Source organism: Dipodomys ordii, unplaced genomic scaffold, assembly GCF_000151885.1.
Source record: "Dipodomys ordii isolate 6190 unplaced genomic scaffold, Dord_2.0 Scaffold2, whole genome shotgun sequence".
NCBI lineage: Eukaryota > Metazoa > Chordata > Mammalia > Rodentia > Heteromyidae > Dipodomys > Dipodomys ordii.
This window is the reverse complement of record NW_012267218.1, coordinates 25628098-25641288: the sequence shown is the minus strand read 5'-3', so window position 1 is coordinate 25641288 and position 13191 is coordinate 25628098. Positions and strand designations below refer to the sequence as shown.

The 13191-nt window shown below is 38.5% G+C and overlaps 1 protein-coding gene across 1 annotated transcript in view; it reads left to right on the top strand.

Annotated features, from left to right (window-relative positions):
* The window catches only part of Sipa1l1 (signal-induced proliferation-associated 1 like 1), a 333975-nt gene that overhangs the window by 176201 nt on the left and 144583 nt on the right, over positions 1 to 13191 (top strand). Inside the window, exon 4 of the mRNA XM_013013587.1 lies at positions 7207 to 9009. Coding sequence (XP_012869041.1) covers positions 7512 to 9009 — 1498 coding nt within the window. The 5' untranslated portion in view covers positions 7207 to 7511. The remainder of the gene's footprint in view (positions 1 to 7206; positions 9010 to 13191) is intronic.

The window sequence follows — 13191 nt, the reverse complement described above, 5'->3', positions numbered from 1 at the left end:
GTATTTTAGATATGAGGCCCTTGTCTATTGTATGGCTAGTGAAGATCTTCTCCCAGTCTGTGGGCTTTCTATATATCTTGCTAGTTATGTCCTTAAAGATTGTTTTAATCATCACAGATTTGATGGTAGCTAATTTTCAGTCTGTCATCTTTTATCTGTCCATACATGCTGTATTAACGAATCACTCTACCTTCTGCTGTCCAATGTGAGTTTGCTTATTGACTTTGTGCGGTTTTAATAGCTGAGCTATTGTATGTTAGTTTACTTTCAGTTATTGTGACATAACCAGTTTCAACTGGATTACTTGTTGTTTTGCTAAAGATTTACTTACTTACATGCTTTTTAATGTGCATTCATCAGGAAGGAAAATAATCCAACCGGCATGTTTTGTTAACTACAAAAATATGAAATCCCTATGAAATTATAGTGATGGTAATTTGGGGCTTGTCTCTTAATTATTAATACAGATATTAATGAGATTACTATAGCCATATTTGTTACTAAACACAATTCAGATCATTTTACTGCAATCTTGTGAGCTTTTATTTCTAATATTGAACATTTCAGAGCTATTATGAGCTTTGGGGATGAGGATTGGACTGGTCTCTGCCTTCTGAGCTACAAGTCTAATAGGAGAGAAAAGGCTCTTATGTGTACACTTATTCATGAAATTTCATAAGTAGCAGAAGGAGGAAACATTTTGGAATGGAGGATGCCCTACTGCAAGGAACATGGCCTCAGCATCAGACCCCAGGCCCCCAGGGACTGTAGGATCTTCCTGGGAAAACTATGGCGTTTTTTTCAAACTGAGTACACAGCAGAGTGGCATTGTATTACTTGAAAAGCATGTCTGGAAGGTCAACATAGTATGACAGACTCGGTAAGAATAATTAGGAAGTCTAACCTCATGTGTGGACTCTGTCCTGGCTGTTTAACCTGAGAGATTGCATGTGGGAAATGTTGAGTTCAGGTGAGGTTTCTTCACAATAATTCACAGTTCTGATTTCTAAATGTCAGCTTCTCAGTTCAGGCTCACTTGGCTGGTAGAGCTTTGTGGAAATAGTGCTGTGGTTCGCCTAGGTCAGACCTACTTTTCTTGTGTTCAGGCAAGAAGGAAGCACTTTGTAGGTGCCTGTTAGTTTTGGATCCTAAGTCAAGACAGACCATGATCAGTGGCAGCTGGTAAGCCATTAAAAGTTCCCAAACTCATTGATGACTGGAACATTTTAAAAAAAGTAATCACTAGTATATTTTTTTCTTCTCTCACTAGATACATTTCTATTGCATAAAATTTGGGTGAGACTTCAGATGTGATATTCAGGCTGTAAGTGGAAGCCCTTTAAAAAAAAATTCAAAGTAGTTTCCTGCTTCAAATTATTTAACTGCCAGCCCAGTTTTAACTGCCACTCTGCTGTGTACTACTACCGAGTAAACACTTTGTATGGTCCACAGTCTATGACTTTGGGCACAGCATTTATCCCCAAACTGTTTGCTTATTCATGAAAGTGGAGATACTGATCTCACTGGGTGCTGGTGAGGAGTGAAGGACTACAGATTAGAGGGTGAAGTGCATGTTGCAGTCTTATGCCTACAAATAAGGATACAACAAAACAGACACATAGATTCTGATCTCATAGTCTGCATATAAGGCAATGTTCTGGGATTTCAAATTTTATATTTATAGTTTTTTATATATTTTAAGCTCTGCCATTAATCTGATATTATTTGCTATTATCTGATATTAATCATGGTTGGTGACGATTTGGACTTTGGAGTTCTATAGAATAGTGTGTTGTTCATCTACTGTTCATACTGCTGTTCCTTTCTGCTCTCTCCCTAGGCTAAATTTAATTTGCTTTTTTCCAAGTGCATTTTCGTAAATTCCCTTTGGAATATAAATATTCTATGAAAACCATGATATTCTTAAGAAAGCCCCTTGTGACATTGCTTCTTAATGAGCCCTTTGATTCCCTGCATTGTACGCCTCCCTGCTTCCAGGTAGGTGGCAGGGGCTTAAGAGTGGAAATGTGCCTTCCCATGGCCAAGCTTGACTAGCTCAAACAACCCATATTGGTGGCATGAAAAAACATTTTAGTGAGGTTTATTCTTCACCCCAGTGTTTTTATGGAGTTTAGTAAATGTCAATCAGTGACACTTTTTATTGCTCATCTGAGTTCACATAATTTAGATAACCTCTTTCCCTTCAGTACTGCCATGTTTTTCCTCCTCAGCCTATACACCCACTTCCTCTCTGAGCACCTGCATAGTAGTGCTCTTCAGAAAGTCTGGAGGCTGGCATTCTTCAGAGTTGGCCTAAAGTATTGCCGAAAAACTGTATTTGGGAAGGTAGGTGCATCCTAGCTAGGAAAAGGGACACTGATGGCAACTTGGCTCTGTTTGCAGGACCTTCACCTGCTATTCCTAAGTCACTAGAGCTCTGAGGGGGCAAACTAGGGCTCTTGCTCTTGAAGACTCTAGTGGTAATATTAACTGTAAAGAAAGCATCAGCAAATGAGGAAAGATAGTGACTATGTTAATCATCAATGTGAAATCATTATTTAAATACTATAAAATCTGCTAATCTTACCATTTTTAATATTCTTTCCTTTTAATAGTGTAATAGTTCCCATGAACTCCATTTTGATTAGAGGATTTAAATATTTTTAAGACTTTGCCGTATTACATTGTGATTGTTTTAGAACAGGAATTATAGCATTCTCTTCAACCCTTATCCCTTCCACATGTGTGTAACTTTGAAACTGCATTCCCTTGGCACACAGAAAGTTTCCTATGTTGTTTCTTTCATTCAGTTCCTTGAATTATTTATTGTTCCACTTCCTTACCACTTCATTCATTTCTTTAAAAACACTAATTTTCCCATATTTTTTTCCTGGTGTTAATTCATTGTAGGAACTAGATTGATGTGGAAGATAGCAAATAAATACCAGCATATACTCTAAATTGGCTAGAGTTTAGGGGGTAGGGGAGGAGACCTTAAAGCTGAGGTGAGCACATGGAATGTGATGTTGTCAGTGTACTGGTTGTCATACAGTTGCCACCCTCCTCCCCAGTTTCATTGTTATGTCTTTGTTTGCTTTTAATTATGACCCAAACAAGTCAGCACCTGCTTTCCATACTAATACTTTTGTATCACTGTACTCATGCCGTGATTTTACCCTAATACACTCAGTGCTCCTAAGTATCTTAATATAATGCCCTTTCTCTCCCTTGCCAAAAATATAAAAGGTGTTAAGAAAACTAACTCAAGAACATCACCCTGAGTTCACTAGCTTTTAAAAAGAGCCCATGAATAACACTAAATAGAGGGTAAAAAGAAAAGCAAAAGTATAGGATTTTCACAGAGGTCCATAGAGAAGAGTTTCAGGGAGAATGAAGGGGGTCAAAGTGCAAATGTCTTACTGAGTCTAAGACAAATGCTGTTTTTAGCCTTGATGTGATCCCTGGAGATTTCACTTTTAGTACTACTAGGGACTTGCTATTCTGAACATCAGAGTTGCTATGGTACAATCAAGCCCCATCAGGAGGTACAATGGAACTGTGCATTTCTTTGTTGTTACTTTTACCCATCTACTTTTCCCTACTGTACTTGAGCTTCCCTGGAAATGATGGGCTGTTCCTTCAAAATTCTAAGCACCATGTGTGGTTCCTGCTCAGAAGAGAATGTAGAAATGCTGGGAATGATTTAGAAAACAAAGGAGACACTTTTGCAGGAATGGCTTTAGAGAAGTTGGTAGGTTAGGTTGAAACAACTTTGAACTAGAATTGAACTCATTGAACTAAAGTGTAGTCCCTGTAGATGAGATTAATATTCTAGCTAAATGGAGTTATAGTGACTTAAATAGCACCAAAGTGCTATAAAATTAAATATGTAATAAGGAAAATTTTTATATAGCCTGCCCTTTTAACAGATGGAGGCGACATGCTGTAAGTTAATATTGTTCTATGTTTAATTCTATTGCCTTTTACCATATATAATGATGCTTAGGCAGGTTTGCTGATATTTAGGAGAACTGCTAATAATTGACAACATATGCTTGCTCTTTCAGTGAACTCTAAGGAATAGGTTGTTACTGATCTGCCATCATATGGCACGTGTAGATAGACAAAGTCATTTGCAGCTGATGTTTTAATAAGTGCAAATTATTATGTTTCTATATTTCCTCATTAGTACCCAAAATTGAGCTTGTACCTCAAAGGAATTTGTTCTGCAAATTAAGGGAGAAAGGAGGGACAAAGAATGGAGGGAAGGAAGGAAGAAAGGAAGGAAGGAAGGACACAAAGAAGGGAAAGTAGTTCTGACAGCTGTAAAAAAAAATCTTATTTCACTTAATTGCCTTTTTCCAACTTCAACTTTTATAGGTCATTAAACTGATTTCTCTCTCCCCTATATCTTGGAATGGAAACTTTGAATTGTTATAACCAACATGTAATAGAGCTCCTGACATGTAAATTGCTAAATATTTATGTTTAAAAATATGGTTTGTACCAGTTGTTTAAGGATACAGGTGGACCTGTTGCAACAATGAGAAGTACAAGTTGTCATGTCCAAAACGAGCTTTACAATGTCAGTGCAGGGGGGGGGGAAGGGGGGGGAAGGAGAAGGATTGGGATTGGGGGGGAGGCTGGGAAGGGATGTGAAGGGTAAACAAAGGAGGAGGATGCAATGCTTGGTAAGAAATGTACGCATTATCCTGCCCATCTAATTGTAACCCCTCTGTACAGTATGTTCACAAAATAAAATTAAATTAAAAAAAATAAGATTTGTAAAACTTCTTAAAAACACAGAAAGCAAATGACATGGTTTGGAAAAGAAACTCATGTTGAAGATTGGTCATTTCTAGTAGCTTTATTTAGTATATTTTAATGTTACTTGTAGTTTTTTTCTATAATGTATATAACTTCACTTATCCTAAGAAAGATCAATCTACAGTAAGCTGCTTAAAAATTTTTTTTTTTTACTGTAAGGATACTGTAGAGAGGGGTTACAGTTACATGAGTAAGGTAATTGTTACCCCTCCTTTGTAAGCTGCTTTTTTAAAGCAAATAAATATGGCAAGAATGAGTTTTTATTTTGGAAGGATTGGTGTGTTGGCTTTTGAGGGAATGAATGTTTTCACTATAGAAAATAATTCATTTGGCTTTCTAGGAGGCTATGAGAAATACTTAATCTACTTAGAGTGGTGGACAAGTGTTTTACTTTTTTTGTGCTGGTACTGAGGCTTGGACTCAAGGCCTAGACACTATCCCTGGGTTTTTTTCCTCAAGACAAGTTTTCTACTGCTTGAGCCACAGCTCTATTTCCAGCTTTTTGGTGTTTGAGATAAGATACCCATGGACTTTCCTGCCAAGACTGACTTCAAACAGTGATTCTCACATCTCATCCTTCTGAGTAGTTAGGATTACAGGCACGGCACACTGGCATTTGGCATGGTGTTTGCATTTTAGTTTAGTAGATTAGCTTTCCTTCTATCTTATGAAGAACACTTTAATTTTTGGTTTTTGTCCCAGTACTGGGGCTTGGACTTATGGCCTGGTGGCTGTCTCTTAGCTTTTATGCTCAAGGTTACAAGAAACAATTTTTGGCCTTAGTTGGGGGTCACACATGCTGTCCCTGGCTGTTGTTGGAAGCAACAGTTAGTACACTGTTTTCCTTAAAAGCTCCCAATTGAAAGAGGAGTATATGAAGCTCAGGAATGTAAAGGGAATCATAACAGTCCAACTTTAGAAGTATCTAGAAAGCTCAAAAGCCAGGTTTAATTAGGTAGCAATGCAAACCATTATCCCTTTCATGCAAGATGGGTTAAAATGTGTGCATGAAAACAATGGGCACTTATCTGGCCAGCTGGCCAGACCAAGCCTGTGAAGCCTTGTGTTCTGCAGGCAGAGAGCAGTTTTTAAAACACCCCTAAATGTTCCAGCTTTAAATAGCAGCGAGTCTCCTAAAATGATGCTGTGTGCTGCAGGAGAAATGAAAGCGGCTGCCTTGGAGGCAGGAAGCCGACTAGCGAGATGCTTAATTATCGTGGAAGTAAGTGCTTGTTACTGTTGAGTACAGCATGCAGTGAGCGGGTCCTCCTCGGTGTCAGAGTGTGATTTGTAGACAATGCCGCCCTGTCAGCTCAGTGCTGGTTCAGCAGCATCTTTCCAAACATGTATCTGGCAAGAATTTAAAGGCCACCTCTTGTGTAATTTGCAGAGTCTTGGAAAAGGATCGTCTGCCTTTCTTTTCAGGATGTACGCAACCATGAAGGATTTTGTATTCAAAATCTGTTCCTGCTGTCTTCTGTCTGACGTGCTCAAGAGGAAGTTTGTCTTCCTGCCCTTCACCTGGAAGGATGCTAACAGTTCTCTGTAGTCTTTTGGGGGACATGAAGAGGACTGCCCAGAGTAGCATTTTGTTTCTGCCGTCATAAATTAATGCTGGTGGGATGGAGGAGATTACACTCACTGCTTAAGGAAATGCAGGCATTTTGTGAATTAGTGAAAGACTTCATCTTTGAAAGTAGATGAAACTAAGGAGAGCTTGGAAAGAGGTGGTGGTGAATACTGGATTCATTCTGTAATATTCCTCATCTGGGTAAGTTACAAAGTCTAGGAAAATGCAGAAGACTGCTAATGGATACAATGGCTTCGGGAAAACCCTGTTTATTTTCTCTCTGCTATGTTTGCTTTTTCTTGGTATGTTTAAGCTTCTGTGAGGAAACAAGTATTGATATTGAAATATGGAAGGAGTTAAAAAAGTGAATGTTGCAATATATTTAGTGAAATTATTTTGTAGTTTTATCAAGAAACTGCATTGCTCTATCAGATTGACTTGATTTTGTCTCAAACTTCAGATCAGCACAGTGGTTTTTGATGTTCTACATTATTAGAGGTCATAAGAGAAAAAAAATCTAGGCTTGGGGTGGGTGTCTGAGGCCCCAGGACAAGAGCATACCCCCTCCCAGTTTTATGAAAGAGTTCAGTTAGACTGAAATATTATAGCTCTTTCTCATTGTGAAGTGTGGATTTTATTAAATGCTTTCACTTCTTTCTTTTAAACCCTCTTACTAACAATATGGATAATGGAACTGTGAACTATAATCCAGTATTGAATTTTTGATTTTTCATGTATCTGATTTTGGCCATTGCATATTTATTTTTAGCTTTGTCAAATGCTAATTCAAATTTTCTTCTCTCTTTTAGAGAAAACATGGGATTATGGCAATCACAGAGTCTCAGTAATACAAGTTCCATTCATTTTTTTCTGAAAGAGAGCTGTCTGTTAAAGTGAAGCAAAAGGGACTTATTGTGGATTACAATATTTTGACGATTTGGATTTTCAGTCATATGAAAATAAAGCATCATTTTTAACCTTTTAGATGAAAAAGCTTAAGACCTCATACAACTGCTGTATATTTTGGAAGCCATTCTCCTAAACAGAAGTGCACATTGAAACACAGACATGATGTTCCTTTCTGCAGGGATTTAAGTCTGATTTCTTTTACATCATGACAAGCTTGAAACGATCACAGACAGAAAGGCCTGTTGCCACTGATAGGACCTCTGTTGTTGGCACGGATGGCCCTCCCAAGGTCCACACGGATGATTTCTACATGCGCCGCTTCCGGTCCCAAAATGGCAGCTTAGGATCATCAGTCATGGCTCCCGTAGGGCCCCCACGAAGTGAAGGTTCTCATCATATAACCTCCACTCCTGGAGTCCCAAAGATGGGGGTTCGAGCAAGGATTGCAGATTGGCCTCCAAGAAAGGAAAACATAAAAGAGTCTAACCGTTCAAGCCAGGAAATAGAAACCTCAAGTTGCCTTGAGAGCATGTCCTCCAAAAGCAGTCCTGTGAGTCAGGGAAGTTCTGTTAGCCTCAATTCTAATGACTCAGCCATGCTAAAGAGCATACAGAACACACTGAAAAACAAGACCAGACCATCGGAGAACATGGACTCCAGATTCCTCATGCCCGAAGCCTATCCCAGTTCCCCTAGGAAAGCCCTTCGCAGAATACGGCAGAGGAGCAACAGCGATATCACCATAAGTGAACTTGACGTGGATAGCTTTGATGAATGTATTTCCCCCACATACAAGACTGGGCCATCACTGCACAGAGAATATGGTAGCACATCTTCCATTGATAAGCAGGGAACGTCTGGAGAAAGCTTTTTTGATTTGTTAAAGGGCTACAAAGATGACAAATCTGATCGTGGGCCAACTCCAACCAAGCTCAGTGACTTTCTTATTGCTGGTGGGGGCAAGGGTTCTGGTTTCTCTTTGGATGTTATTGATGGGCCCATTTCACAGAGAGAGAATCTCAGGCTTTTTAAGGAAAGGGAAAAACCACTCAAGCGACGGTCCAAGTCTGAAACTGGAGACTCATCCATTTTTCGTAAATTACGCAATGCCAAAGGTGAAGAACTTGGGAAATCGTCGGACCTTGAAGACAACCGATCAGAAGACTCTGTCAGGCCTTGGACTTGTCCAAAGTGCTTTGCACATTATGATGTCCAGAGCATATTATTTGATTTGAATGAGGCGATTATGAACCGGCACAACGTTATTAAGAGGAGAAACACCACCACAGGAGCCTCGGCAGCTGCTGTGGCGTCCTTGGTCTCTGGACCTTTGTCCCATTCGGCCAGTTTCAGCTCACCAATGGGCAGCACAGAGGACCTGAATTCCAAGGGAAGCCTTGGCATGGACCAGGGAGATGATAAAAGCAATGAACTTGTAATGAGTTGTCCGTATTTTCGGAATGAGATAGGTGGAGAAGGTGAAAGGAAAATCAGCCTGTCAAAATCAAATTCTGGCTCGTTTAGTGGCTGTGAAAGTGCCTCCTTTGAGTCTACCCTCAGCTCCCATTGCACAAATGCGGGAGTGGCAGTACTTGAAGTCCCCAAGGAAAACTTGGTGTTGCATCTAGATAGAGTGAAAAGGTACATTGTGGAGCATGTGGATCTCGGCGCTTACTATTATAGGAAATTCTTCTACCAGAAGGGTGAGTAGAAATTGTCTACTGGAAATTTTTTTTTGCAATACATGATAAAAAGGTATTATTAAAAGTTTCAGTAATGTAATTTAAAATTTGTGTGAATTTCTTATCTTTATTACTGGTAAAATATTTCAAGTATTTCTCTGTTGTTCTCTTTGCTTCCCCACGCCCCCCCATTTCCCCTGTTAGCTATACAGAGGTCTGGAGGTATTATAAGTTAAATATAAGGATTTTTTTCTTAAGTTAGTTTGACTTAGATAAAGTTACAGTCTTTGTTGTGTTAATTTGATGTCACCTTTAGAGATTATTAAGTTCAAAATATTTTTATTTTGTGAAATGTTTTGTAGCTTATATTTTTTGGATTGCTAAAATAATTAAAATTCTTTTATGTTTTGACACTTTTGCAGTTAATACAGGATCATTTCTTTGTCACCTCAGTGTTCTAATTAGTAAGTGGGAACTATAATGTGTAATTTCTATTTATTTTATAGGAACTTTGGTGAAAATGAATTGCACTGTTTGACAAAAGTTACAGAACAATGTTTCACAGCCAAGAAAATTAAGTCTGAGTCATTTGTTGGAATAGAAAAGGCACTGAAAAAAGTAGAAAAAGTGATTTTCCTTTCAGTCTTTCTTGAAGGAATTGGTCTATCTAGTTTGATAGAGCTGCAATTATGTTTTCAGTGATATTTCTTAGTTTTAGGAAAGGCACTGATTTTTTTGGGTATGAACCTTACACTTGGGGGGAGAGCATAGGAAGAGGTAAGGGGGAGAAAATGAGGGGTAACAGTGTTTAAAAACTAATGTACTCAGTACATTACTTACACCTTTTCGATAAAGATTAAAAAAATAAAATATCTTTATACTGATAGAATATAAAGATATATGCAGGGAGGTAGACAGATAGGAAGAAGTATTAAAAGAGGTGAATAAAAACAATGTCAAAATAGTTTAATTGGATATAGGTTCTACACCCCAGTCAAATTTTAAAAAAATGAGTAAAAGAGGGACAAGGGTCTGGAGGAAATAAATTCACTGTGAAGAAACTCTATAGTCTGAATTTCATGGATGATTGAACTGATGATTATAGAGACTTAAGTTTTTAGCACAGGTTGAGGAGGAGGAGGAGGAGGAGGATGGATGGATCATTTCAGAGCCAAGCCTATAGTCTGATTATAGTGCCTTTATTTTCCCAACCCCATTATAACATTAACAGCAAAAGCCACAAAATATCTAGTCATTGTTCTTGATGACATAACTTAAGAACCAAAGCCTCAGACATATACATATATACTGAATATATATACATTGATATATGTAGATATCTATATTGAAATGTATATATCTCAGTTATTTCTCAAAGTATATTCCAAATGGAGATAAGTCATATGAGAGTTTTAATGGGAAGGCCATGTGACTCTATTTCCAGTTAATGACTAAAAGGCCAGAAGTGGAACTGCGGCCTAAGTGGTAGAGTGCTAGCCTTAGCACAAAAGCTGAGGGACAGTACCCAGGTCATGAATTCAGGTCCCATGACTGGCATATTGTCCAAAAAGAAATGTACTCCTTGCCTGACTTATGTAACTAGAACACCTCTGTATATCACCTTTATATTAACAATAAAAAATAAAAGTAGAAAAATTAAAAGTATGTTTAGACAAAAAAGGAAAGGCAAAAAGTAAAATTAACTCTTACGGCCTTTGTAGTAGTGTTTTTTAAGCATTAAGTGTTAAAATTGAGGTATGAGTTTAATCCCTCGTCTGGGTCCCCCTGCTATAAACAGGGTGATAGCCAAAGAAAGGTATAGATTGCATAGATCAGCAATGTTTACAGCTATGGAAAGAAGCCTGTGGTTAAGAGGCTTCTTTCTATAAACTCCTTGAGCAGTGTTTGGTTGTTTCAAATATAGCTTTATGACATTGTTTACTTTAGAACTTTAATATTTTAAGATTATTTTAGGAAGAATCTCATTGAAGGTGCATCAATAGAAAGAACTTGTCTCATTGTTAAATATTCACATCTCTTCTCATTCTTAAATAACTATGGCAAAGGTCTTGGACTCAATATAATGAAAATTCTAGTTTCATTTTTGAAGTATGTTTTTTCAGAAGTACTGCCTGGAGTTTAGGTTTTAGAAACATGTCTGTTTTACAAAGCCTTTAAGAGTACAGGATTTCTCAAACTCACCAACTTGGGATTTGGGGGCAAATGGCTCTTTGTTGAGGTGGAGGCTGTCTAGTATATTATAGGATGTTACTGGTAGATAGCCAGTAGCTTTCTTCTGTGCCCCCAGCAGCCTAAAATATATATGGCATTGTCAAATGTCCTGTAGGTGGTAAAATTTTCCCTAGATAAGAACAACTTCTTTATGATACTTGGGACATTTTAAAAAAGCATTTCTCAACTGTTCAGCTGTCTCTAAAAGGAACCATCTTGTCTTCACCTATAACTGACACAGTGAGTTGAGCCTAAGACAGCATGTATTATTATTTATTTTTACTTTTTGCTGGTTGTGGAGCTTGAACTCAGCACCTGGGCACTGTCCTTGAGCCTCTCTGTGCTCAAGGCTGGGCTCTACCACTTGAGCCATAGCACCACTTCTGGCTTTTTCTGTTTTATGTGATACTGAGGAATCGAACCCAGGGCTTCATGCATGCTAGGCAAGCACTCTACTGCTAAGCCATATTGCCAGCCTGGCATGTATTCTTTTTATCTTATTTGTATAGTAGTGAGTAATTTTCTTTCTACTAGTCAGTATTATACTATCAATAGTGAACATTTTTAGCACTCAGGTACTAGGCACTGTGCTAAGCCTTTGATATAACACACATTTTTTTTTTCCATCTCACCCTTTTGGTGCCCATGGGGTAGGCATTGGTGTGTATGTTATTTTGCAGATGAGAAAACTGGGGCTTTGGTGATAGACTGTCATGGAGTTAGTAAATGTGGGAGCCAGGATTCCACTTTACTCTCTCAGCATATGACATGTTCTTAGTTACTATCCCCTGATCTGTATTATGTAAAGTGAAAGAGAAGGGGAGTCCGATGCACATATGGGGAGTCTGATGCACATATTTTATTTTCAAATATATAAAATAAGTCCTGTTTATCATACCTCATAAAATTAAAAGCCACAATTGTAGTAGATACTAATATGGAACATGGACAACACCGTTCTACTGAAAATAAGTAGGACTGCTTGATTAAAAATACCAGTAAAGCCAAGTACTGGTGGCTCACACCTATAATCCTAGCTACTCAGGAGACTGAGACCTGAGGATCATAGTTGAAAGCCAGCTAGGGCAGAAAAGTCTATGAGGCTCTTATCTGCAATAAACCACAAGAAAGCTGGAAGTGGTGCTATGGCTCAAATGGTAGAGTGGTAGCCTTTAGCTGAAGAGCTCAGGGACCCAGGCCCTGAGTTCAAGCCCCACAACCGACCCCTTCCCCCTTTCCCCCAAGAAAACAGTAAAAGTTGTTGAAAAGTATACACACACACACACACACACACACACACACACACACACACACACACGTATTCATTTTCACTGAGAAATAAAAATATATTTGCCCAACTCCTAAGTCGAAGGACTTGTCTTTAACTGTTTTGAATTCAACATTGTATTAGTAGAATAAACCTCGAGGCAAGAGTATAGACCTTGCAAAGAAGTCTCAGCACAGAATTTGTTTTATCATTTTTTCTTATTTCTGTATCTGTCTTTCTTATATCTGATTCAGCAGCTTTCTTCTTAATGACGTGGCCTTTAGTTAAGTCTTCCCAAACCTTTCAACTCAGTATTTCATAGAAACCACATTTGTCTTTTGTACTCATGTTTTATCAGCCTTCATGATAATTAAGTTTCATAATTAAAATAACAAGTTGTTGGCATCAGCGGGTCTGGGAAGATGCAGCAGATTCTGCCAATATGAAGTCCTTCTGGTGCCAGCAGAAGGTGTGTGTGGCACCAGAGATGGTTGGCCAGTACCAGTGGGCACTGCCCAGCCTGGTATCAGGAAGGACAAGCATGGTTAATCCAGGAGGCTAGTCCCAGGAAAGCCAGTCTCAAAAGATTCCCACTTTTTTTTTTTTTTTTTTTTGTGAACCTACTGAACAGAGGGGTTACAATTAATTACATGGGCAAGATAATGCGTACATTTCTTACCAAGCATTGCAGCCTCCTCCTTTTG